This window comes from Etheostoma cragini, chromosome 9 (assembly GCF_013103735.1).
Source record: "Etheostoma cragini isolate CJK2018 chromosome 9, CSU_Ecrag_1.0, whole genome shotgun sequence".
In the NCBI taxonomy this organism is placed as follows: domain Eukaryota; kingdom Metazoa; phylum Chordata; class Actinopteri; order Perciformes; family Percidae; genus Etheostoma; species Etheostoma cragini.
Genome location: NC_048415.1, coordinates 7,774,739 through 7,801,116, shown reverse-complemented (window position 1 = coordinate 7,801,116; position 26,378 = coordinate 7,774,739). Strand labels below are relative to the sequence as shown.

The 26,378-nt window shown below is 40.1% G+C and overlaps 1 protein-coding gene across 5 annotated transcripts in view; it reads right to left on the bottom strand.

Annotated features, from left to right (window-relative positions):
* The window catches only part of tprb (translocated promoter region b, nuclear basket protein), a 22,855-nt gene extending 1,918 nt beyond the window's left edge, over positions 1-20,937 (bottom strand). For 2 of the 5 annotated variants that reach the window (XR_004657758.1, XM_034880370.1), the window contains exons 1-49: positions 20,778-20,937; positions 20,280-20,384; positions 20,109-20,182; positions 19,353-19,449; positions 19,149-19,252; positions 18,824-18,988; positions 18,331-18,423; positions 18,117-18,197; positions 17,742-17,829; positions 17,451-17,591; positions 17,228-17,328; positions 16,632-16,829; positions 16,410-16,517; positions 16,087-16,313; positions 15,682-15,845; positions 15,456-15,598; positions 15,136-15,284; positions 14,864-15,026; positions 14,565-14,699; positions 14,347-14,487; positions 13,903-14,071; positions 13,130-13,296; positions 12,494-12,646; positions 12,202-12,318; positions 11,502-11,705; positions 11,147-11,334; positions 10,769-10,916; positions 10,366-10,503; positions 9,985-10,116; positions 9,761-9,867; positions 9,427-9,637; positions 9,110-9,256; positions 8,633-8,831; positions 8,324-8,517; positions 7,714-7,787; positions 7,337-7,530; positions 6,862-7,152; positions 6,197-6,351; positions 6,007-6,087; positions 5,375-5,563; positions 5,095-5,253; positions 3,498-3,591; positions 2,612-2,766; positions 2,381-2,449; positions 2,172-2,263; positions 1,570-1,679; positions 1,336-1,434; positions 976-1,126; positions 472-593 (exon numbers count right to left, since the gene is read on the bottom strand). Coding sequence is in view for 4 of the 5 variants with exons in the window: in XM_034880370.1 (XP_034736261.1) it covers positions 472-593; positions 976-1,126; positions 1,336-1,434; positions 1,570-1,679; positions 2,172-2,263; positions 2,381-2,449; positions 2,612-2,766; positions 3,498-3,591; positions 5,095-5,253; positions 5,375-5,563; positions 6,007-6,087; positions 6,197-6,351; positions 6,862-7,152; positions 7,337-7,530; positions 7,714-7,787; positions 8,324-8,517; positions 8,633-8,831; positions 9,110-9,256; positions 9,427-9,637; positions 9,761-9,867; positions 9,985-10,116; positions 10,366-10,503; positions 10,769-10,916; positions 11,147-11,334; positions 11,502-11,705; positions 12,202-12,318; positions 12,494-12,646; positions 13,130-13,296; positions 13,903-14,071; positions 14,347-14,487; positions 14,565-14,699; positions 14,864-15,026; positions 15,136-15,284; positions 15,456-15,598; positions 15,682-15,845; positions 16,087-16,313; positions 16,410-16,517; positions 16,632-16,829; positions 17,228-17,328; positions 17,451-17,591; positions 17,742-17,829; positions 18,117-18,197; positions 18,331-18,423; positions 18,824-18,988; positions 19,149-19,252; positions 19,353-19,449; positions 20,109-20,182; positions 20,280-20,384; positions 20,778-20,937 (6,946 nt within the window). In the remaining variant the exon portion in view is untranslated. The remainder of the gene's footprint in view (positions 1-471; positions 594-975; positions 1,127-1,335; positions 1,435-1,569; positions 1,680-2,171; positions 2,264-2,380; positions 2,450-2,611; positions 2,767-3,497; positions 3,592-5,094; positions 5,254-5,374; positions 5,564-6,006; positions 6,088-6,196; positions 6,352-6,861; positions 7,153-7,336; positions 7,531-7,713; positions 7,788-8,323; positions 8,518-8,632; positions 8,832-9,109; positions 9,257-9,426; positions 9,638-9,760; positions 9,868-9,984; positions 10,117-10,365; positions 10,504-10,768; positions 10,917-11,146; positions 11,335-11,501; positions 11,706-12,201; positions 12,319-12,493; positions 12,647-13,129; positions 13,297-13,902; positions 14,072-14,346; positions 14,488-14,564; positions 14,700-14,863; positions 15,027-15,135; positions 15,285-15,455; positions 15,599-15,681; positions 15,846-16,086; positions 16,314-16,409; positions 16,518-16,631; positions 16,830-17,227; positions 17,329-17,450; positions 17,592-17,741; positions 17,830-18,116; positions 18,198-18,330; positions 18,424-18,823; positions 18,989-19,148; positions 19,253-19,352; positions 19,450-20,108; positions 20,183-20,279; positions 20,385-20,777) is intronic. The other 3 variants (XM_034880371.1, XM_034880372.1, XM_034880373.1) reach the window with 3 other exon arrangements.
* Positions 20,938-26,378: the final 5,441 nt, after the last annotated feature.

The following is a 26,378-nucleotide window of genomic DNA, read 5'->3' as shown; positions in this document are numbered from 1 at the left end:
GTATAGGGAATTAAAAGGTCAGATAGGTATTATTAACATATAATGTATACTTTGTTGATCCCTCTTGGGGAATTTCCATTTTTGCACTTATTTTTAACACACACACGCACGCACGCGAGAGAGAGATGTTAGAGCTGGGGGCTGCCCATGTCAGGCACCCTGAGCAGTTAGCGGTTTGGTGCCTTGCTCAACAGGCACCTCTACAGCTACCAGTGCACACTGTACTTGGTCCATGTGGAGACTTGAACCAGCAACCCTGCAATTAACAAGACAGGTCCCCACGGAGTGAGCTATTGCCGCCTCAAAAAGGGAGCCAATCCATGCAGTGCTTTTATTACGTACTCCAACTGCCCATACAAAGTACATACTGTTGCATGCAGTATGCACACAATTGGAGTGTGTTTAGACACATAGGGGGCATAATAGTCATTCACAGTAGTGATCTGCACATGTCATGTAGCTACACTGTACCTGCAGAGCTAGAGGAGGGCTCCTGGCTGGTGGAGGGAAGGCTGGCCTTGGCAGATTGCTGGCCTGGCTCCTCTATATCTCCCTGCGAGACCAAAGGATCTACTGACACTTCTCCACTGGACCTGGAAAAAACAGACCCACACACAACATGCTTGGGATCTGATGAAAATAAACAAGCAGTCTTAAAAACACCTGTGAAAACATGAATGCAAGAAAATAAAAATAAAAAAATCACAAGATGCACTTATTATAAATCTGCTAACTTTTACAGTCAGTAGAGTTTTATATTTGATTCAGCTATGGATACTAACAGTGGAGAGAGCAACGTATTATCAGTGAATACAGAAAAAGGTAATATTTTTGATATTAAGCCTGCATGGAAACAAATAATGCATGTTAGAGTAACAGGGCAGGGCTTGCTGACTGCCAGAAATCTGAATTCCAACAGCCCGAAAAAAAAAAAGACATGAAGATTGACAAACAGCAGAGAAAGGTGAGCCTTACCCATCAGTGTCTGGCTCCAGGAAGACGTCGTCTCTATCCTCCCCTGTAGCGGCTGCTGCTGACAGGCCTGGTGTGGACGTGCTCACCGTGGGAACTGACTGGGAGGAGTGCTCAGCGATGTCAGACTGTGCCACCTCTGAGAAGATTGTTACTGGAAGACAAAAAAAAATTCCACTCACTGACTCACTGATCTTGAAGCATCTGATGGCACTCCCAAATTTGATGCTTTCCATCCATCTTACTGACTACTTTCAGAAAAGGTAAACATAAGTATGTTGATGAAAAAGGGTCGGTCTACTGCTAAACAGAACAGATTGCTTTATATCAGACTAACTGAGAAAAACAGAGACGGACGGCTACCTGGTGTTGTAACTTGTGACGGTGTGGTGGGAACGTTGCGTCCACCAGACTCCTCTTGTTGAGTTGCTAGGAACAAGGGGCTTTCATACATTCCGAGACCTGAAGACAAGTAAAAAAAAAAAAGTTTTCACATTTCTGTGAAGAAGAAGAAAAAACATTCTTTCTGTTGCATTTAGCTGGCGGGGTGTTTAATGCCGTTTTACGTAGCCTGCACAACATGTGGCGGCGGAGTACCTCCTTGTGACGCGAGCTGTCCCAGGTCAGAGTGCGAGGAGGAACAAGGCTGTGGCATGTCGTCTGAGGGACCAAACCTGAAGCGAGGCACACCGGCAACTTGGGGAGAACTGACAAACAAAAAACAGTCATTCATTGGCATAAAACAGAGTGACGGGAGTACCAGGTTTAAAGGGCCTTCCTCCCACACTTTTTACTGTTTAATATAAATAATATCTAAATATTTACCTTTTAACCTCTGCTCATTAAATTAAAAAAAAAAAAAGATAAATATGTGTATAGAGGGATAAAAGTCTAAAACCTTAACATAGCGATCTGTATGAACGTTTTAAAGTAATCTAAATGATTAGAAAGAAGTTTGAGTGATTTGTCAAAACAGAAGCTAAAAGTACTTCATTAAAAGAAGCAACCAACACTACAAGTATATAAGTAAGTTAAATCTATGACACTAAAAATAAAATATTTTTTTTAGAAATAAATTAAAAAACAAGGTCAGTGAAAACGGATCATGCACCAGTGGTTTTGTTAGTATTAAACAACATTTCAAAAGTTTCCTCGCCACTCCTACTTCCTGGTCTGTGTCCATTGTGTGTGAAACGTACTGAATGGCCTGGTCAAAACCGTCTGAGCGGTGTGGCACCACCAGAGTGGGAGTGCTGGGAACCATTCTGTCATCATCATCAAAGAAGTGCTGCTGCAAAGAGAGATGGTAGAAAAGTGGTGAATACAAACAAACACACAACAAGATCTCACACTTTCATATCTGTAAATAATGTAATGATTGTAAAATCTGATGTTATAGAGGACTTACAGAACTGCCCGGCACCCCAGAAGTGAGCTGAGGGACTCTGCCCACTGACTGACGACGAACAGGCATACGCTGTGGAGTTACATTTTACAAAATTGATCGTCAGAGCTTGTGATCCACACAGACGTTAAAATGCTAAAAAATATATACACAAATAATTCACAACAATAAAAAATCTATTTAAATTTACATTCTGCTTTCCCTTACGGAAGACAAATTACTCTCCCATTGTACCTGAACCTGAGCAGGTGGTCCCAGTTCTGATGTTGGGGCAATGTTCAGGCGAGGGGCCAGCTGATGTGTTGGTCTCCGCGGTGACTGGGGCATCCGTGTACCAGAGCTTGTTATAGGTTGTTCTGTAGAGTATGTCTCCATTGTACTCCCCTCAACTAAAACAGTAGAAATGCTTAAATAAGCAGAGGTCCATTTTATTTTAAATAAATACATTGGTTTAGAGCTATAAGAATTGTGAACAAAAGAAATTATAAAATCGCAAGCAACTTTACCCACTTTATTTATAGGCTCTAAAATTCAGATTTTTTGTAAACAGCACAAATCAAAAACAAATTACTTGAAAGCAACCAAGTTACTAAAAATGAGAGAAGGTCATGATTTGAGAGGATTATGCATGTTCAAAAACCAAACTAAAATTCTTGTATTTCTTATAAAAAGGGGTACATTTATGTGGTAGAGAAGAACTAACAATGAGTGGCCTACTTCATAGGTTTTAAACATTGTGTTTTCAACACAAAAAAATTACATTTGAGAATCTAGCTGCTTCCTAATGGAAATAGTATTGTTTTTTTTTATAATGATGAGCCCCTGACTGGTCTAATGTACTCAAGTTTAACATTGACCCCCAGCAACATAGGGTCTTACAATAATAATCATTAGATTCATTTTCAAAGTAAAGCCACCTTTTTGTGCCCTTGTTAAAAGACCTTTTTATTTTGGCCAACAAATGTGCAACACTTCCGTTCAGACAGACAACATATTACAGCTTTCTCAGTCATCATCAAGTGTCACATAATAATTAGATGGCGGGACAGTTTGTGAGCGCATGTGGAGAGTCTGAGGTGGATCTACGTATGTGCGTTTGACAGGGTTTCCTGGATCTTACAGCTGTGTGTCTGGGAATCTGCTGGCCTCTGGGTGGAGTCAGACGCCCCCAAACTCTCCTCTGTCTCTGTGCCCGGGTCGGTTACATCAGCTCCCTGAGACAGTGAAGAACAAAAGGAAATAAAGAGAAAAAGAAAAACCACAAGAAGAATTTAAAAAGTTAAAATGTATAGTGAGGAAAAAAGAGGAAATGTGAAGATAAGTAGAAAAGAAAAACAGGACTTGGGTAGAAGTAAGCAGGTTATGGATGGTTCCCGCATACTATAAATGCCAGGATATACTGGCAGAGCACAGGATGCAGGTTATGATTCATTTTCTCCCTAAACGGAACAAGGGTGCCCTTTAGAAAAGTCCAAAGATTAAACACACTTGTACATTTCATACGTGCATTAGTTTAAAATGTTGAGGACCCATACAGAACCCACAACCAGCAGGGAAAATACACTTTTTTTGTTGTTGAACAAAACCATTACTTTGTGATTCTATTTATTCAATCATTTCATTTATTTGTCATCTGAAATCATTTTATCATATTCTAATGCTTTAACTGTTAAATTACATCTTACAAGCATTATATTTAACTCGAGACTCTGTGTGCCTTGGAGTTTTTCTTGTTTACAAAATCTATGTTGTGCTTTGTGCTGCTGCCTCTAAAAGCGGCACACAGACGCACCCGGTATTGGGAATCGTTAACTCTAAACCACAAAGACATATATTCTATTTGTAATCAAAACACGATTCTAACTTCTTTCTTAAAATTGTAAACTCATTTTCCAACTTGACTGCAGAGATGAGGAAATAAAACAATAAAACAGAATACCATCTACTCAGGAAGCCAACAAGGATCCCAAAAGTAAAACATAGGGCCACCAAACATGATCACCATGAGGAAACAATATGATGCGTCCTTTAAAAGAGAGCACACTGTTGTCATGCATGGTATGGTGAAGAATACATGCAACAAATCAGTAGATTTGGCAGCCTATTGACTATAAATAAAATCCACCCAAAAAGATCAACACATGGGAAAAATGAAAGAGCATGTCTGTTAGATTTAAATTTGGTCCAATCAATTTGTGTATTATGATAGCATTATTGAATATGTCAAATGCTTTTAAATACATATAAAATATAATTATTTATAAAGTTATAAATTATCCAGTGATTATTGCTGATATTATAGACTTTTTTTTTTTTTACTTTCCACTCACGTTTACAGGATTCAGGGAATCATAAACAACTACAAACAACTCAGAAATGGTTCTGGATGACCCCTCTAATGCTTCTAAAATGTCTCATATTTCAATTGCTTGGTAATACAGCTGGTATGGCCCTTTTTCTTCTTGCTGTAAATCACAATCAAACAAACAGATAGATATAGGAGATGACAGCGGATTTCAGACACGATTTTTAGATAAGAGATATCAGTTTTGACTTAGATAACTGCTATTTTATGTTTAGGTCTATTTTTAAGGTCATTATGTTGGTTTATTTATTTTGGCGTCAAATCGTAAAAGCAAAATTATTCAATGTTTTCTTAACTACAATTGTCTTTATGAACCTGTGATAATGCTGAAAGTTCAACAAACTAAATAAACCTCTGGGTCGTCTCCTTCGTAAGCCTCGTTGCCGTCTCTGCTCCCCTCGTTACTGTCCTCTCCTTCTTCCCCCATCTCTCCGTCGTCTTCCTCCTCATCCTCTTCATCTTCCTCCTCCTCATCTTCCTCTTCCTCCTCCTCCTCCTCCTCATCGTAGTCCTACAGTGTGCAGTGGTCACATCATTAATGGCAGGAAAAAAAAGTGTTTTTTAAAAGACAAGTTCTGCGGCTGGTGTTAAAAACTGGTGTTTCTTTTATATTCTCGACAGAAACTCCATACCTGATCTTCTTCCTCTTCATCCTCCTCTTCCTGGTCCTCCTCACTCTCTGTGTCTGTTACTATGACAATCACTTCGTGCTGCTGCTGTTCAGGTGTTTCACTTTGGGTCAGGGTAACCTCTTGGTCCATTGTGACGGACTGGGAGGCTGCACCATCATCTCCTTCCTCCAGTACTGGAAACTCCTCTGTCTGCAGGGCAGAACAATGGACACAATTAAAAACATGCAGTCTGCTAATTTACACCCTTTTTGAAAAGGTAACATCTTCCACAAAAAGGTTTGATACATTTAATTACCACATGAATTTGGCTTTAACTACTCCTGCCTGTTACACTGTTCCATTCTTTCAAAGGAGATACGATTTAATGGTGTGTCTATAGCTAGACTCAAGAGGTCTTGATAAAAATAATGCAGCGGGCCATTACCAATATCAAAAGAATTTAAAACAATTGCAGCATATTTATCCTTTCTAAAAAGCAAAAGAAAAAACTGCTAACTCCGACTGAAGATACTCATGCATTACAAAACAATGTGGTTAACCACAAAAGTGAAGATAATGTTGAGAAATACTAATAACGTTACTGCAATGAAGTCTTTGGGATTTACTATTATTTATATTAGGTTATGGCCTACCTGGCTTGCTTCTGCACCATCTTGACTGTCTGTTGGTACAACCCCCTCAGCCTCAGCACTGTCCTCCACCAGAACCTCCTCCTGAGGAGAACGCACAACACCTACATGATGGCCATGACATAACTGTACAAATTGGAAGATCATTTAAAACAATGATAAGCTTAAGATTCCTATGCAACCCCTTCCTCACCTCTGGACCCACTCTTTGGATGATGCGCAGCTTCTTAGGTATAGGAGCCCTGGAGTTCTCCTCCTGGGTGGACTCTGTGTCAGTGACCATGGTGGCGCTTTCCTCTTCCTCTCGAGGCCTTTTGGACATGGAGGAGGTACCTGGCGTTGCTGAAACTAGAGATAAGGCATGGATAGTTTAGAATTCTCCCTTCTGAAATGATACTTGGAAAACCACCCCATGTCTAAATTAAAAAAATTAAATTAAATTAAAGGGGAGCTCAGTGTGGCTTACACTGGTTAGCCTTAACAGCTATGTGGGCCGGCACTCATGTCTAGAATTGTTTAATCTTTAGCAGCATGAGTTTACTTGACTGTATTAGTTTCTCAACGTGTAAGACACAATTCTAAATATTAGCATAAACATCACCACAACATTGAATTTGTTGTTGTTTTTCACTACAAAAATTATAAAAACAGGAGCCTATGTGTTAAATCAAACCATCAAAGATAAATGTATTACAATATGCATATATATATACACACACCTCTGATGTATCTCCTGTACATCTCATATACTAATATCTTCCCAAAATAGAGCACCAATATAAATGTCTATTGCTATTCCATATAAAACCCCACAATTATCTTAATATTTATTAATAATATTTAAGTGTAGTTTCTCACCAGTCCCAAACACAGAGGAAGTGGAGGAGGTTGAAGGCCATTCCACCTGCGAGCTAGGGGTTGCCTCAATGACCACAGGTGATGGCTCCTGATTAGCTGGCTCTGCATGGGTCATGCTCTGTTGCTGAGTGGGTTGGACAAATGCTGTTGCCTGTGTCTGGGTCTGCTGCACAGTCAGCATGGGGCTTGCTAAAGTGGTCTGGACATTGGGGCTGGCGGAGCGCACCGAACCGCTGGCACTGCCGTACACAGTGACATGCTCCACTGGTGGGCCTTCAGTAGACTGCATGGCTGTAGTGGATTTTAAGTGGAAAACAGATTTAGCTTTCCATTGAGCCTGTAGTTGCATTAATAGCACTTAACACATGCACAGGAAAAGTCCTTTACTAGAAAAACTTTTAATGCTCATCTTTAGGGGCAACAGTCCTAAGGCTTGTTTCCTACATTGGAAGCTTATGTTTGAAGTTAGACTTACCTTCCTGGGTCTCCACCTGTGTGGTGGGCATGACAGTAGCTGTGGGTGTTGGGGTGGGTACAGTAGCTGGGGTAATCATTGGCCTGATGCTTGCTCTTGGAGTGGGTTTGTTCCCCGGATTGACAGGTTGCTTGCTGCCTGTAGCCACAGGTGTTGGTTTAATGTTGGCAGTTGGCGGCTCAGATGTGCTGGCACTGAGAGAGACAAGGATCAGGACATGAAAATGACGCTACTAATGTACATTTATTTTAAGAAAGTCTTGAACAAGTCACAGCAAGTGTACTAAAAAACATCCCAGAACTGCAGGAAAAATTATGATGTTTTTGCTTCCATGTTGCACTACAGTGGAAACGTTTTCTAGAGGTTGTGTATCATACCTGCCCCTGTCTGCTGCTGGGGTTGTCTTCAGACTGATCTGTCTCTGTTCTGTGCTCCTCTGCTGTTCCTGGGTCTGAAAATCAGGACGGAAAGACAAAAGTCATGATGGGAATCCACATGATAATTAGAGATTATAGATAAAACATTTTGACTCACACTTTCACTCAAGTTGTAACAATGCAACATGAAATCTTTATTAGACATCAGGAAGTTGCCATTCTCTGATACAGTCTAATTAACTTATCAATTGTGTATTTAAGACATTTCCCATGGACGATTCTCCTATTCGTTTCATTTGATGTAGATGTAACTAACTCTTTACAAATGATCTTTGACGCCATAACAAATCTAAAAATTGAAGTTACATTTTACAGTGCTAAAAAGTTTATGTTGTTTCTAGGAGTTTATGGGAAGGTACAGACAAAAACATTTTAAATATTTTATTTGTAAACAATAACACTGCTGATAAGAACGTCCCAACTCTTTTCTTGACGTCCCATGTTTAGCAAATTACCCATTGCTTGTGTTAAACTTCAGCTGTGTATATTCTGTAAAATTAAACAAAAATGTAAATGTGTGGCTTGTGAAAACGTTAAAGCAGACTCTCACCTTGCTGGGACCTGCTTCAGGTGGCTCGTCTCTCTGCTCTTGTCTCTCTTGTTGGCCTCGCAGGTCTCGCAGTTCTCTCTCCTGTCGACTCAGGCGGCCCTCGTATTGAGACTTGAGAGCGCTCACACGCACCTCCAGCTCCTCACGCTGTTGTTTTAGCTCCTCATTTTCCTTCTGCAGCTGGTCTTTGGTGCCTGGACATAAATCATTTAGGTCAGAAAAAACTAAAACATGCAACACTACAATAGGGGCAAATAGAAGAGGCATGTATTATGGGATTTGATTGTAATATGAAGGACAGCCCCTTACTCATGAGCTGGTTGATCTTCTGCTTAGCATAAACAATGGCCTTCCTGGTCTTCTCCTCCTTCTCAGTCATCTGCTGTCTCAGCGTGTCCTCCTGAGAAGCTTTATCTTGCAGCTCCTGCCTTAGCCTAGTCAGCTCTGCCTGCAGCCTGGAGGACTGTTCCTGGGCATTACGCCCTTCAGTCTCGCGCTCTGTAACAACCTGTCAAAGGCCAGGAAGACGTGATACTAATGAATCTACGCATGTAGAAAAAAACAAGCGTATTTGGGGGAGCACTGTCTATGTAAGACTTTTTTCAAGGACATTTTTGTAGTGATGTTAAAGGTTAACTACGCAGGCTATATGATCTTCCAACCAGCTCAGTGTACGACAAGCATGGCCTGCCTTCCTGACAGCGGGCAAAGAAGAATGCTAGTCTAACTGCAAAATGGACAGTGCATTTGAAGGTGTTGGCTGAAACTTGTGACGTGTTGTTTAACCTTGTTGATGTTCTCCAGCTGTCCTTCTAACTCTCTAGTCTTGGCTTCGGCCTCGTGCAGAGAATCTTTGAGGCTCTGCAGCTCTTGAACCGAGGCTTGACGAGCCTCCTCTTCTTGGGATGGACCTGCTGCAGCCTCGGCTACCAACTGGAGGATACACAGTATGAAAGGTTAATTATGCTCAAACAAGCGCAGCAGGAGTGGCTTTAGGCAATTATTCAAAATGGATTAAAATTATTAATACAACCATGCCCTTTTTGTTTTAAACTTTGGATTAAAGACTAAAGCAGTGTGACTAAGAGCTACTGAGCTCTTACCTTGTCATGTTCCACCTTGAGTTCATCATACTGAGTCTTGTAGCGGCGTCCAATCTTCTTGACCTGGGTAATAGTTCGCCCCTTCTCCTGGAGTTCTTGGTTCTTGTTCTCTACTTCCTTCTTCAGACTATTCCCCTCATCAGTTATCTTACTAACATTGTCACGCAAGTTCTGTATCTGGCTTTGCAGAGAGGTCGTTAGATTATTGCTCCTATAGAGGGAAATTAAGAGATTGTGAAAATGATACTAAAATTGCAAAAAAAGGAATTGATGGGAATAACTAAGACACTTATCCTGGTCAATTAAATTCAGTAGTTCATTTGTAATCCCTCACCTGAGAATCTCTGCTTTAAGTCTGGTGCTGTCCTCTGTGAGCTGCAGAATGCGTTTGACATGGGCCTCCTTCTCCGGATCGGAATCTTTTTGCTGGGTTACCAAATGCTAAGAGTACATGAGAAAAGGTTATGCGTTAGTGGTGTGAAAAAAAAAGTGACAGATGTATACATACAGTCGCAAACAGCATTATGTATTTTCTTTCTTTGTACTCTTTTCCCTTACCTGGGTCCGAGCTTTCCAGCGCTTGATCTCTTCTTCCAATAACTTCTTCTCCGCTTGCAGCATGCCGCTCTTTTCACTCAGCTCAGTGTTGGCCTGCTGCAGTGGCATGATGTCTGACTCCAGCTTTTGTACCTGAAATACAAAAAAAGATAAACTGAAGCGTCTTAATTTGGGAGGCATACTAAGCAATACTTCACAAAAATGTAAGTTTATAATCCGAGAATAATTGAGTGAAATGGCTAAAAGTGTACAAAAATCAGAACTATGTCCTTTTACTTAATTTGGCAAAATAGATTATATCATTGGCGCATAGCATTTTAAGGGGGGGGGGGGCTGTAAAATACAACACTTACATTTTTTCTATAAAACAAAAAAGGATACCTTAGCTTGGGTTTGCTGCAGTTCTTGCATCATCTTGTCCTTCTCCTCTCTCAGCATCTTGTTAGTCTCCATCAGGATGCTCATAGTTTCCGTCTTCTTCATCAGCTCATCATGCTGAGACAAGGTCTTTGCTGTCACCTGAGTAGGATTAGCATTGGCCTATTAGTCAAGCTTTAGGTTTGAGTTCTAGCGGCCAGGTTAGACTCTTGTCTTGTGTATTTCATTAAATAAAATTCCTTGACCCCACTTGGACCTCCATAGAGGAAACTTTCTTTACACAAAGCAATGAAACTTCCATGAAAAGCAATTCTCAATCTTCCTATTGACAATCAACTCAATTGACTGATCCACAGACAGGAATTTTTTAGTTGACAAGAGAAAAAACTAAAGTATAAAAACTTACCTGCATCCTTTCCTTTGCAGCACTCAAGCTGTCCTGCATCTCCTTCAGTTCGCGTTCGAGGTGCTCCACCCTCAGGCGATAACGCAAACTCTCCCCTTGGGCAATCTCAAAACGAGACTCTGCAATCTCCTTCTCCCGTCGCACAAACCTGTGATGGAAAACAGATAAGGGTATTAAAAATGATAAAGAACATGAAAGGACAGGAACAAGACCATGGGAAGGCATACTAGTAACGACTGCAGCGTCCAACCTCCGCTTAAAGTCTCCTTGATGTTTTCTCCAAATGACATAAAACGGCATAAACACACAACAAATTATATTGGCAAGGTTCCTTGAGTACACAAAAGCAAATTGTAATTTGAGTTAAACATGTATTACCTGAGAATTTCAAGGATTTGGTCTTGAGATTTGCCCTCCTCAGTTAGAGAGATGTTCATAGGACTCTCACTGGCAGCATGTTGCAACTTGTCAGCCATCTTGCAGCTCATCGTCTGAATCTGCTCATGCAGGAGGGTATTCTGCCTCTGCAAATCCTCATAGCGGCTCTCCATCTTCGACATCTCCTCCTGTAATACAAGCAAAGAAATTAAGATTAAAACGTACTGCTCACTCCTATTAAAAACAAGCTGTTGGAGAAAATAATCATTACCACCTTAAGTAAAATATGATTAAATCAAACCCAAAATAAATGCTTTTAAAATGTTATTAGATCTAATCCTGTCCGTCTAATCACCTTGATGATCTTCTCCTGCTCCCCCCAGGAGACTCTGGCCTCCAGTAGCTCAGCGCTGACCCTCTGGGCTCTCTCATCCAGCTGGTGTCTGAGCTCAATAGCCTGCAAGGCCTGAGCCTTAGCAGCCTGCAGAGCTTCCACGTCTGCTGCATGAAGCATCATCTCCCGCTCATACTTATCTTGTGCTTCGGCTGCCATCTTAGCCTAGGAAATTAGAAAGAAGATTTGAGGTAATCATTGCATGTTAAAGTAATATCGATCATACTTTCACTGCCTGATCACTGTTACATCTGGTTTACTAGATTTCTAAGAGATATAGAAATAGCTGATTTTGACATTACTTGATATTTCAACTTGCTTTGTGATCACTCAGAGGTATGTAAAGAAGGGTCATATATACAGATTTTTATAGAATTTGAAAGAATATAACTAGATGTTATTAATCTCTTCTACTGACAAAATAGTAACTTATTTTTAAATATATAACTTTGTAATTGTACAGAGGGATATTTTAATAATTTCCATATTATGTTAAATATAAGGGGGGGGGGGGATGTTGACATTAGAAATTGTGGTGCTTATGCACAGCTTCATCTGTGGGAATATTCTCTAAAGATAGACAAGAAAAGAAACCAAAAGGTAGTCAGTCTCAGGTACACTGATTCTAATTAGATTATCAGTAATAGTGATCACTGCTTACTTGCTCCTGGCTGTCTTGTAGAGCTTGCTGCTGCTGGGCTTCAGCTACTGCCAGCTGCTGTAGCACCGCCTGGTGATCTGCCTGGGCACTGCTGAGACTGTTCCGTAGACTGTTCATCTAACAGAAAACACAACTAATTATTTAACAGTGTTCCTTACTTGTATAATGTAGAATAAAACTGAACACTAATACTTTGCAAAATGACAATGAACTGCTATTTTTTAAGAAAATTCTACAGCATTTCAGTATCAATAGGTGTAAAGCCAGTTTAATAATGTGTGATTTAATCTACCTCTTCCTCTAGAGTGGCCAGAGCTCTCCTCTTCTCCTCCTCTAAATTGTTTTTGTCTTTCTCTGCTTCCAGAAGCTTCTCCTCCAGCCTACGGTGCTGATTCTCAGCCTCCTTTATACGAGCTTCAATGGATGAGCGCGCCTGCTCCGTTACCTGGTGATTAGAAATTTGCAAATATTTTATACAACCCCTACCTACATGAACTCTTTAAAAATGTACTAATTTGTTTTTGCCATGTTTTAAATAAAAAATTTGTGGATTTAGGAAAATCCGTATTCTAGCAAACACAAAATACCCTGACCTTTGCGGTAAAGAATAAAACAAAATTGTGTGTCTAACTCAGCGAGGTTTTAGCTGATAGTAAGCAGCTGCTTGTGAAACAAGGTGGTGTCAATACATTTCTTCATGTAAGAATTACGTTTATTTAAAAAAATGCAGCATTTCTCAACATCGCATTTTTTTTAAATTTGACAGTGTAATGAAATTAATTATGATCTTATTTTTTTGTCAGATCATTACCTGGGGTGTAGTATTTTTTATGTGTTTTTATTAGAAAATCACCATTGTTTTTATGGTTATACTCAATGGCTTTATGAGAGGCGGAAAACTGACAGGCAGTTTAGGTTTGTTTTGCACCTGTTTTTCTTTATCCAGGGACTCCTCCAGACTCTGAGCCATGGCTCTGTACTGCTCCATGCTGGAGGTGGCTGCCCTTAGGCTCTCTGCTAGCTCTTCTGTCCGGGTTTCAGCCAGCCGCAGGCGGCACTGTAGGTCCTCTTTGTCTTGATCTGAACCCGGCAGGCCTGAAATCAGAAAGCAGAAGTGATTGATGAAATTGGAAAAAAGTAACAATAGTATACTTTTAGGAAGGGAGAGTGGATTATGGACTAAGTACATTGTTAGAAGTCTGTAATTAAAACCCAGAAACATTTGAAAGAGTGTGGCTCAGACATTTTATAATATCTAAAAATGTGGTGCTTTCACTCTTTTAGTGGCTCCCATCTCATATAAATTGTTGTAACAGGAGTTGAACCCATAACATCCTAGCATATTTCTTTTGGAAAAGTAGGTCAAGTCGACAACAAAAATAGAACGTGAAAAATCTGAACAATTTAACTGCGTTCTTAGAACATTTCCAAAATACAAACCAGCATGTAAATGGTGATTGCAGTACACACTAATTACACAGAAAGGGACTTTACGAGAAGCCATGAACGAATTGACTTCAAGTGACGTTAACCTAGGATTTACTATGCTTACATTTATGTTAGGTCACGGGATTTGATAACAACTAGTGGAATTGCTATTCATTTAGGTGTGTAGAAGTAGGGATTCCTCTGTGAATTGCGCTGTGTGTTATGTACGTCTGCTTGTATGCGCTGGTTTGAGTGTGGGTTTGTTGTGCTAACCTCTGATAGTCTGCGTGGTAGGGCAGTTAAGTGTGTGACGTGCTTCATTGCTGCCTAGCTGCAGCCGGAGTGTGTTAAGCTCCAACTCGGCAGCATTTAGCAGCTCCTTGGTCTTCTGTTGTAATGGTAGCTGTAGCTCAAGCTGCCTCTTTGTCTCCAGCAACTGGATCTGTGCATGAGAAATCGGTGACATCAAGAAGTAAGCAAATTTCCGTTATTTTCATTATGTTATTACGGTGTCTGGTTCTGGGTTGTAAAGCATTTGTTTCATTTGTAAAGGTGGTATGTTCAAGATTAAACTGGAAGTTTTTTTTTTTTTATAACCCAGTAAACAGTACCAATTTATCAGTACAAAAGACCTTTGCAGATAACTTAGGCAGACATAACTGAGGGGAAACAATTGCGTATACAAGCAGATAGCAGACCAATCAATTTTATGCTTACTTCCTGGTTTCTGCTGAGCAGGTGGCGTTGTTCCACCTCGTGCTCCAGCCTCTTCTGCAGCTGGGAGATCTCTCGTTCCTGCTTCTCCAATTGGCTGTTTAGACGCTGACGTGTATCAGTCTCTGAACGCTCAAGAGTGGCCTAGAAGAACTTAGTGGTTACTATTTTGAACTGTGTTTGTGAAACAATGAGTGACAAATTTTATACTTATAGATTACCTGAATGGTCTGGAGGTTGGTCAGCAGCAGGCTTTGGCTCTGTTGTTGGGTCATGATTGACTCTTTCTCCTGATTCAGCCTTGACTCCACCAGCTTCAGCATGTCTCTCTCCTTACGCAGGGTCTCAGCATGGCCCTAAGAGACAGTAGGAGATAAGTCTAGATTGCTCTACTATTCATCGAGCTTTCCCATAACCATATCAAGCACCACTGCAATCAGGATGATAAATTGCAAAGAAAACAAAATCAGGCACAAACATCACCATGAAAAAGATGAAGGTTGCTGGAGCAACGACAAACCTCAAGCATGGTAAGTTTCTCTTTGGCAGCTTTCAGATCCTCATTCAAAGTGTGGATGGTCTGCTCATGCTTCTGTGAGTCAGCGGCCATTTTCTGTCCTTTTTCTCTAAGGGAAGCAATCTCTTTCCTGTAGCGCTCAACGTTGTCCTGCAGCATCTCATACCTCATATTGTTAAAACAGACATCCTTTTTAGTGCCCTATATACACTCATATGTATTCTTTAAACCAAATTTAGTGTTGAGTAAACCAGAAGAAGGTTTTTCAAACTAACCTTTTTGAGGCAAACTCTAGTTGGGTGGATATCTTGGCATTCTGGGAATGAAGGTCAGAGATCTGATCCTGGAGCTTCTCGTTCTGCTCCGTCAAGGCCTTGGTACTCTCCATATGCTCCTTCTTATAGGTGGAGAACACCTCCTGCAACTGCAGATGCAACCAGACATTTTTTTTTTTAATCAAGAGAATTAAGTCTGAGAAATACAATATTCATGTTTGTCAACAGGAAGTGGGCACCACACTGTTTCTTGAGGCAAAAACAGAGGCTGACAAAACTGCCTATTTCTCACCTTACCACGGTTTGTGTGGTTTGCTCACCTGTCGCAAAGCTGCCTTGGCCTCCAAGGCTTCAGCAGACTCTGTTGCCATGGAAACAAGTGTGGTGGGCGTTCCCGGGGTGGCCATGGCTGCAGGTGAGCGTCGGGGGGTGGAGGCCAGGGAGAACTCTTCAGGTGGTGTACCTTAAGGAAAACACTCAAAAGTTTAGCCAAATGTCTTGTCTTGTGTCAGTAGTATATAACTTGGTTTATCTCATGTCTGTTACCTTGATGAGGGAAGCTGACTCCGGTTGCCTGAGCAAGCAGCAAGCGGTACATGTCCCTCTGCCTTACGATGGACTCAGTCATCTTAATCTGTTGCCCGCGCTGCTCCTTCAGGGACTCCAGCTCAACCTTGGCTTTCTCCAAACTCTGCTCCAGTTCACCACGCCTGTAACAGATCATCTTTTTTATCCTAAGTGACAGTTTGAGATCTTCGGTTACTTACAATAATACATTTAAGAATATACATGTAAGTTGAGATGGCATGTTTGGGTGTTTTTAAAGCTTGGCACTCTTGTTCTTTAGCATTCTTTCCTCCCAATGTTGTTACCAATCACTGAATTTGAACAAAACAAGAAAACAAAAGAACAAAGAAACCAAAAGAACGCAGCAGCACACATTCTACGTACTTGTTGCCAATGGCCTCAAACTCCTCTTTCTCCTGGGCATCACTGAGGTCCCTAAGGGCCACCAGAAGACGCTGATTCTGCTTCTGCAGCTCCTCTACACCACGGAAGGTCACTAAGTGTTGGCTGATCACCTCTGATGTGCTGCTGACGTCGGCTGAGCTCACATCCTCCTCGTGAACCACATGGTTTCCACGAGCTTCTTCTAGCTCTATCAGCAGCACGCGCACCTGGCAGAAAAGACAGTGGTTGGCATGGAAAATAAGAGTTTGGAGAAATCTGACCAGGATTATCCTTTAAACTGGAAGAATAGAGTGAGCACCCACCTGCTGAGCCATGTCCCCCAGCTGCAGTTCACACCTCTGGTTTTCCCTTTCCAGAACAGAGGAGCGCTTGTTAGCTTCATCAGCCTCCTTTTGCAGACGGTGTACCTCCTGCACACAATTAAATGAAACACAAAACATTTCAAAATAGAGGAAAACAGCAATATAATCTAATGGAAAATCACATTCCACTGAATATCCATTTAACCTGTCTGCATAACTAACCTTAACAGCCTGCTCTAGCTTGGCAGAAAGACTGGCCACTGACTTCTGCAAGCGCTCATGTTCGTCCCTCTGCCGTTTGAGGATAGGGGCTTTTGCTTCCACTTCCTGCACAATGTCATCCAAGTACTTGTTGACCCGCTTGTTCTCCAATCGCTCCAACTGCAACTGCTCCTGGCTCTCCACGTATGCACTATACAACTGAAAATACAGATGAGATCTTGTGTCAAAGTAAAATAGTCCGGAAAGGAAAGATGAGTAGTGTAGACAACTGGGCTCACTGTTAGTTCAAACTGTTTAATAACTAGCACAAGCAAGTCTATGACAAACATTGTGAAAAAAAAAATCCCATAATGGTGTAGTCTAACAGCACTTGTTAAACAACGAGGTGTTTCTAAATTAAAACCAAACATAAGCGTAACCATATTATGGTCTATAGACTGCATTACATCAAGTAATATTGGTAACCTTTTGTGACAATCCATTGCACTTCCTCCACATAAAACCACATTTCACAACACATTCCCTTAGACCTATTTCCAAATCTTAATAAGGTTGTTAATAAAGTAATTTTGGTGTTAAAAATCTGCTGCACAAACCTCCGTCAGCTTCATCCCAGGCTTTATCTTGGATACAGCAACAGCTGTTGGAGACATTGTCGTCATTTGCTCTTCTGTGACCACAGATGTACCAGTAGGCCCTGAATATTTAAAAAGTAGTAGAAAGTAGAGATCACAGGTCATTAAAAAAAAAAAAAAAACTACCAGACTTTACAATGGTTTATTTTAAATTCAAGAAAGTACCAGAATCAATGCAACAGACCTCTAAGTTTAGAACTTGACAGCAGCTCATTGGCATTGTCCAGCTCTTTCTCCAGACCCTGGATCCTCTCCTTTAACTCAGTAACACTTTTGTCTGTGGCACCATTCATCTCCTGCAACTTCTCCTCTAGGGCCTTATTTGCTGTAGTGGAAAGAGTGAACAGAGCTAACATGAGAGAATACCAACAACTGGGACCTAAATTAAGTATATTCAGACTCTACCCCTCTAGGAAGAAGTCAAGTACTAAATGATAAAAATGGAATTTGTGGTCATTCTTTTATTGCCTCTCACCTTCTCCAGCATCCTTCAGCAGCTTATGTAGCTCCTCCACTGCCCCACTCAGCTCTTCACTTTTTGCCTCAGAATCCGCTGCTGCTCCCTGCCACCACAACAACATGAGAGTTGGCAAAATAATGGAAAAGGAATTATGTAATACATAGTATATAATTTCAGTAATGGCAAATATAAATTCCCAGGTAAAAGGAAATACGTAGCATTTATTTTGTCTTGGGCTTTGTTTAAAAATCGCTTTGTTTAAAAATCGCATCTAAGCCAAAAGACATGAGATGCTCTGGCATATTCTGAAAATGTTAAACAGTGATACTCCATGAAATGTTGGTGGTCCAAAGTACTGCAGTATCAGCTTGCTCCCATAAATATACATACCTTGTATAGATTGGAAAGCTTAATGTTGGCATTCAGCTCGTTTCTAAACTTTTCCTCCATGGTGGCTTGTTGTTCCTTGGCCTAGGATGAGCAAAGAGTTTACAATATTGATCATTGATCACTAAGTGGATAACAATCATGGAAATCTTGTTTCTGTGTAAACCAAGACAGGGTGAAAACTTAGAATAGAATGTAAGAATTATCAAACACTTACTTCTTTTAGTTTGCTGATCATGTCCTCATTCTGTTTCTGAAGGTGCTCATTTGAAGTCTTCAAACTAGCCACTTGGTCTTGGAGTCTATTCAACTGAAAGTCACAAGAAAAAAACGTTATAAATAATGACCATAGGAGATGATGGTAATCATAACAGGAGGAATAAAAAAAACGGGGTACTTTCCATAAAATCATCTCTCAATGAAAATAAAACCTGCTATTAGGGTAACTGAAATTAACACCATGCAAATCTCTGGGTAGGCTGAAGGGTATGTGATGATTGGGGGTTATTCTAATTCCAAAGACCAAGGGAACTTTATCAGGATGCATAGTATCCTGGCTCCATGAAAAAATAGGCCTTTAAAAATACAAAACTGCATGCCTCGATGGGAAATTAACATAGGGGTATGTATACTTATGGCCCCTGTGTTTTAAGGAATAAAATTGATAACAGCTTTATAAACATCTTTATGTAAACAAAGAAGAGACATGCCTCATCTTCCTTGTTCTCCAGGTTGCACCTCAGTTCCAGGATTTCGTTTCCCTTCTGTCGGGACAAAGACAGTAGTTCCTCACTCTTAGCCTTCAACTCCTCGTTCAGCCAAGATGTTTGGCCATTCAGCAGCTCCTTCTCTTGTTCCATGCGCTTCTCCTTGTACTGTTAACGGCAAACCACCCCAACTTTATTCAGTGACTTGTTTATAAGGAAATGTGCATTACAACAGAAACTAATCGATGTTTTCAAAGTCACTTCGTCGAAAGACAAACCTGATTTCATGATATTATTCAATCAATGTTAAAACAGCAACATAGCTTACTTTTATGTTGACTTCAGCTGATTCAAGCTCATCCAATTTCATCTGCAGGGCCATCTTAGAGGTGTTGACCTCCACCAACTTATCATTGAGTTGCCGGAAGTCATCTAGTGGAGCAACAGAAACACAAGTGCCATGTTGAAGTGACGTATGTATGAACGGAAATAAAAAGTTTTCAAAAGGTTTCCAGACTCCATCTGTCCATACCATTTAAATGCTCCACTTCCAAGGATCTCCTTTCAAGTGTTCGCACAAGTTCTCGCTTTTCAGCCTCCAGTTCCTCTTTGGCTTTTGACAGCAGAGTCTAAAAACAGAAGCAATATTTTAACCAATTGCTGGTATTGCATACCAATTCCGAGCTACTTGCGTTGTGGATAATAGCTGGAATTTTGGTGACACCAATATAACCGTTAAGAGTTGTAAATTAACTTTTCCGTCAGGGTACCACTGTGGCTGACGGATTCCAAAATGTACCAGTCAATAAATAGGATTACCATACCATTATTGTTTTTTCCAACCCTGAGCCTTAGTTCAACTGACCAATTCAAAAATTTGGTGCATTCTCCAATTTGTATGCAATGTAGGCAATTCAGAGAAAGACATAAAAAAACTAAATATACCTCTGACATGTTATCATGCTTGTTCTTTACCAAAAAGGGAACAAATGTTTCTAGATACTTTAAGTTAAGCACTGTGTATACAAAAGCTTGTTAAAAATCAAAGTTTTGAGAGGGGCTTGTTAGAATCGGGAACATAGCAAACTAATGCAGGCAAGTCCTTACATCTGGAATATATAGAAAAGCTGCAATGAGCAGATATGTTTCTTGAGTCAAGTCTAGACATCTGTGACTTTAACAGCACTAATGTTACTTCTTCTGACAAGTAAGCATCCCTGCAACATTTGAAATAGTTTGTGTTGATTATTACCGACTCCGAATAGATGGGTGAATTTGTTTGCCTTACCTGCTCTGATGACAGCCTCTCTTGTGTGGATTCATATTCTTTGTTTTTCTGAAGCACACGTTTAAGATCCTCCTCTAAAGGGGAGATTTGAAGATATCATTAATTAATACAAACCAGAGAAGCTAAGTTAAGTTTAATCCGTGTATAATATTGAAATAATTTTACTTTTACCTTGCTTAGTGAACTCCTCTTTCAGTTTAAGATATTCTTGAGTCTGAGACAAAAATTCTTCCTGACACTGAGCAAGTTGTTTAACTTTTTCAAAGAAGTGTTGTTCTGTAAAAAGGTCAGCAAACACACAAACATGAAACAGTAAGTTGTTAATTGGCTAACGTTAGTGTTCATATTTAATAACGTAACTTTCAGCTAATGTTCAATGTCACGTTGTCAACGCTAACGCTAGTTGGCTAGCTCAGTAGGTTAACATTAGCTAGCTGGTTCACTTGCAGTGCTGCCAAGAGTTAGCGTTAATCCAAATTCGCAAAGCCGCAAAAGACATTAGACAATTAACGGTGTGATTATAATGTGTTAGTTAGTACGTTCAAAGCAAAACAAATAACTTGTGCTCCGTTAACCGGCATGTTTGCATGATAAGTAAAGTACAACAATTAGCTAACCTAGCTAGCAAACTAGCATCGCTAACTAACATTATACCAGGAAATATCATACCGCTGTCAACCCGAAATTGTTCATGTTGTGCTTTCAAATAATCGATTTCATACTGCTGATCCGAAAAAATCTTCTCGAGTTTGTTTTGAATTGTTTTTGGTAGCTTAGCTATCTCAGATATCGCAGAAGCTTCCAACTCTTGCAGCAGCAGTGCCGCCATTTTTCCGACAACAACAGTTCGAGCAGGCGCATTTGCGATTTCAGTTCTGATTGCTCCTGAAGCATTGTGGGAGTTGTATTTTATACATTTGAACTTCAGAAGCAAGCATGTGTAGCCAATGCAGCGTGCACATCATTATAATCAAAATGATTAAAGATGATAGGGAAACATCAGTAATATGTAGTTGGAATCTTAAAAAGTCTTGCAAAATACCTGCATTGTATTATTCATACATGACTCCAGTCCTTAACTGAAATGTATATGTCCTTGAGACATATCACTGAGGGACTTTATTGCGATACGCTAAGACATGTTCAGTTCATATAAATTATTAAATTGGGACCTTCTATCTTTTTTTTCTAAATTCTGTTCCAGTTTGTTCAATTGTCTTGAAGATGGCTCTGTTTTCCACCCCAGACTTAAATGTGAAATTTGTGATTGATTTACCTTTTATTATTTAAAAGAAAGTGTAAGCGAGTTGGAATAATATTTTTGTTGAAGTACTGTTTCCAAGGTCATGAATACAGTTTCAATCTCTGGTCTTAAAAAAATCAGTTGCAGCTTGATAACTAGTTGCTTTATCGATTAATACCATTCATTTATTATTTATTATTATTATTATTTGTCCTATGCGTCTGGTGTTGACTGAATATTCCCTTAGTTGAAAATAGTCAGCAGATGGCGCCAACACCTACTTAAAGACAGCTGTGTGTGTGAAGGCGTGAATTTATACATTATCAGAATGTGTGTGTGTGTGTGTGTGTGTGTGTGTGTGTCATTCAGAAGGAGGATGTGTTCACATTCAGCAAAGGATGTTTGTTTGGAGAAAACTAGGTTGTGCTGGGAAGTCCAGAGATGACCAAGCAGACTGACCTTTGACAGATTCCAGTTATATTACAAATTAGGTGCAAAACAATATAATACAAAACAGCACAGCACAAACCACAGTATCAAACTTGTCACCATCCACAACATTGAGATCATGCTTCATTCCTGCAGCTTTCTCTACAATGTTATTGAGAAGGTCAGGATAGTGATGATGATGACAATGATGATGATGATGATGATGATGATGATGATGATGATGATGATGATGATGATGATGATGATGATGATGAGCCATGCAGGGCAGTAGCTGCCATTGAACACACAGAGGTCACATCCTTGGAAATACTTCTGGAAACGTGTGGGGTCCAGGAAGCACAATGTGAGAATCTGTCTTTGCATTTTAACCCATCCTATCAGACTGGGGATCCAACCTATAACCTTCTAGCTGTGAGGGTAGCCACAGAGCCTCTGTGCTGCCTAAATGATGTTACATATCAGGCAGTGAAGTGAAAACTTTGAAATATTTCACCATAGAAATACTTTACATAACTGGTATTTAATATTAAATAAATAAAGGGTAATTTTTTGTGATCTTTGTTTTTGTTTTTGGTGGCAACAGCCGGGGATTGGACCTCAGTTTTACTTCAGTCGGCTTTGAACACATCCGATATATTGGTTATACTGCTAATTTTGTCTTTGAAGGGGATCAAAATGATCGACCTTGTCTTCATCCCCTTTAAAGCTTCATACTCAAACATGATTTACAATATAGAAAGTGTACTTTTGTAAAATGTAGGGCTTTGTAGCAGACCATGGGAAAAATGTTAAAGCAGAGAATGTGTTTTCTTTTTAATTCCTAAGATGTTTTGAAAAGTGATTCTCTGAAATTCATCATACATGTTTTCTTTTCATGTGTACAGCAACTAGCAACTAATAGTTTAAGTTATATTGATACGCCTTAAGTGGGATTGTGTGGGCTTTAATTACTTCCTCAGTTTCAGTCATTTATTTACTGCATCCCTGGTGACATACCTGGTGGGTATTTAGCGTTGTCTGGACCAGTTTTGACAAATACCTCGGTGGTTTATTGGTTCATAACCAAAGTGATACATCTATGGTACAAAAGTCTAATGGCACGAACAGGCAGCAGAACTATTTTAATTACACTCGGCTGTCACCCCTGGATACCAAGATGTACAGTAACCTATAGCAACATTGCTGTGCAAACTGCTTAATCTGAGTCAACCATGTTGGTTGTTGTCAGCACATGTCATGAGAGGAAAGCCTAGAAGCATGGACACAGACACCCTGCAATCTATGATGTTTGAGGTAGTTGAGTTGTGCCGACAAGTTCCTTTACAACATCGACAAACAAATGCAGCAGTGACAAGAATTTGGGATGTGTAATGATTTCAACAGTTTTATCCCTCCACCCATCCCTTTCCACATCCCTGCATTAGTCCATGTATCTATCTGTCCAGTCAGCCTAGCGTGAGAAATGACAATAAGACCAACCCAAAGGTGAACTGTGATGTGTGGGTGGTGTGTGCACAGCAATTTATTTTCTGCAGTGGTTACAGCTTTGTTTTTTCATTCTCATACCTCTTATTCTTATCTCTTACATCCTCCATCTTGTTCTCTTACTCACGCCAACTTTGTTTTAGCATGATAGTATTCTGGTTTGATGTAGTGGTTGCATTGTATCTTCTTGTTCCACTCAAAGAAAAAGCAATTTTTAACTATGTAAGTTAAATCTCATTTGGAGTAAATGAGTCAAAGGATAACATTTACATCCCTTCAAAACAATGAGTCATTTTGCAAATGTCTAAAAAAAGATGACTTGAAAGAGGTTTACATTTACGATGAGAGCCAGTGAGCACAGTCTGTGGTTATGTTATCTCACCCACATCCGCTGTCCATATTTGGGGACAGGGGCCATGTGCGCCACTGCCGTGTAATGACATCAACTCAGTGAAATTGTTTTTTATGTGGGTGAACTAGAGCGTGGCAGCTGGGCCTTCCAAGGGTCCAAACTCAATTCACACACATAAAATCTGAAACACACAAAAGCTGTTCTAAATTTGGCTCATAGTCATCCAGATAACTCATTAGACCTGCTAAAAGACGCCTATGCTTTTTGTGGTCTACATGTTCTACAGTATGTTGAGGCAAAAATACACCTTCTCAATTCTCAATGATTTAGTCTTTATTCTGAGCTTACAGATGAATCATCTTGTATTGTCGTAAACCTTCTTTCACCCTTGCCTGGACCTTTGTGGCTTGTGTTGCACTCACTCTCATCCCTGTTGTAAGAATGCAGCCCTTTCAGTACGGTACATTTCTGTGAAGTGTGACTAAAGCTTGGAGGCATATTCTTGGGTACTGTAGAATATTCTTGGGTACTGTAGAATATTCTTGGGTACTGTAGAATTTCTTATAGTTGACATGAACTTTGTGGGCCAGTGGTGGCAAATATCAGAGTCAGAATGGGACCGTTTGGCTAATTGGCTGCCACTCTTGCATACAGTGCTGTAGTCAGGTCAGCAGCAGCCAGTCTGGCTGACTTGTTTGGGCACATCAGGAAATCATCTCACTCCTCAGAAAGCTCCTGTGGGTGGTATCCAAAAGGTTTTGATAAATCTTAGACACGCTACTGTGAGAAATTTAGGTGTTTCTAGCTAGAGGCTATACTGGTGCCAGATACGGTTCTGTGAAAACACATGTGTATCCTCAGAGAAATATGTGTTAGCGTGTCATAGTTCACTAGCTCTTACATTTTGAGTAATTAGAAATCAAGTTCCTTGCAGGCAAGATTTTTAGAACTTACTTACAATACATTTGGTTTGCAAAGGCATAAAGTTGGCATACTTGGTCTGACCTCATATTATTCAATTTAAATTGAAATAAAAGGGTTATAGTCATCTCAATCCCACTGTTAACAGTGGGATTGAGACTGACTAACATACCAGTAATACCAGTATTAGCACAAACCGCTAATTACCTTATAAAGCTAGTTGTTGGGCCAGGGGTACAATTTAAAGAAATCGCTATTTCTATCCCAATAACATTGCATTTCACAAAAGTAATTCCTATCGACCCATTGGGAAACCATGGACCATGGGAGATTTCAAGTGACAGTTCAGCTCATGTTGTTCATCGTTCAACTGGTCATAGCTGTTTTCCTAAGATGGTGCCTGCCTGTATATGTGAACGGTCCTATCTTTCTAAACAATCTTTTTAATAGATTAAATGCTTATGCTACTATGGAAGTGTGGTGCTATTTTGAGCCTTGTTAGTGGTGTGGAAACAGCAATTTCTTTTTACTTCACCTGTGCCCAGATAACTATCTTTATAAGTTAATTAGCGGTTTCCTCTAAAACTGGACACATTTGATTAGCATGAAAACCATTCCCAGAAAATGGTCGACTCGGTACACCTTCGGTACAACCCCTAGGTTCACTTTCATTTGCGCTAATACCTTTTGCAACTTTTTAACTTAAATATATTTATCCTGGTATGACTGTTGGTGTTTTTAATGTTTTGTTATTCCGTCAATGTGGAGCTGCTGAACCGCTTGTTATTGTCTGTAAAACAATGACAAATAAACTATTCTTCTTCTTCTTCTTCTTCATTTTGGGCCTCATTTGTCCTTTAATCTTGTAAAAGGATTGGCTTGATTACCTCAACATAAATCTCTGCACTATGCATCAAATAACACTCTTTGATAAAGCATCACATGCTGCTATCTGATATTATGACTATGTTGTATGGTAAAAGGCAGATTGCATCACTGTATTCACTGTCATTCAGTTAAGAGAAAAGGAAACCAACCCTCCCCCCCCTACACACACACACACACAATTATATTGGTTTGACTGTCTGGCAAGGGAAGAGATCATCATTGTTGTCATCAAGTTTAACTGGCTTGGTGTTGATAAAATAGAAATTTACACATACCTTCTGTAAGAATTTACAATGGTCTACCTTCATGACAAACCTCTGTGTCCTACAGTAGCAGTGGATGTGTGTCAGTGTGTGTGGAATTTTCAGTATACAAACATTTGAGGCAAGTTACTTCACGACATAGCAATATTGTGGGTTAGTATTGCAAGTCTTTGCTTAAAAATCTTAATTGGCTTTTATTTTGTGGTTTTGGCATGCCTGCAAATCATTGGGGTCACAGTGAAGTCAAGTCTATGCTATAAAACTAACAGATGAGACTACATAACATGTAACAGCCTGCATCAACATTAGATTAAAGAGACTTCTTCTGCAGTGGAATGTAACCTTGCATGCATGTGGGCATTTTGCAGGTTTCTCATGATGGTGATTTTGATTTTGAATACAGTGATTGTACACAGATTTTCCTCACGGGGCGTATTTACTTTGTTGCAAGAGTTAGATGGGAACATTGATACATCTCTCCTATTTGTAGACTGAATGTGAAGGTACAGCCAGCAACTTGTTAGCATAGCGTAGCAAAAAGACTGGAAACGGGGGGAACAGCTAGCCTGTCACTGTCCAAAGGTAAAGAATTTGTTACGGGGTAGTGAGGATTGGACCCAAAAGCAGAAAGGAGGACGGCAGACAGGCAGATGGGGGTAAACAGGAGT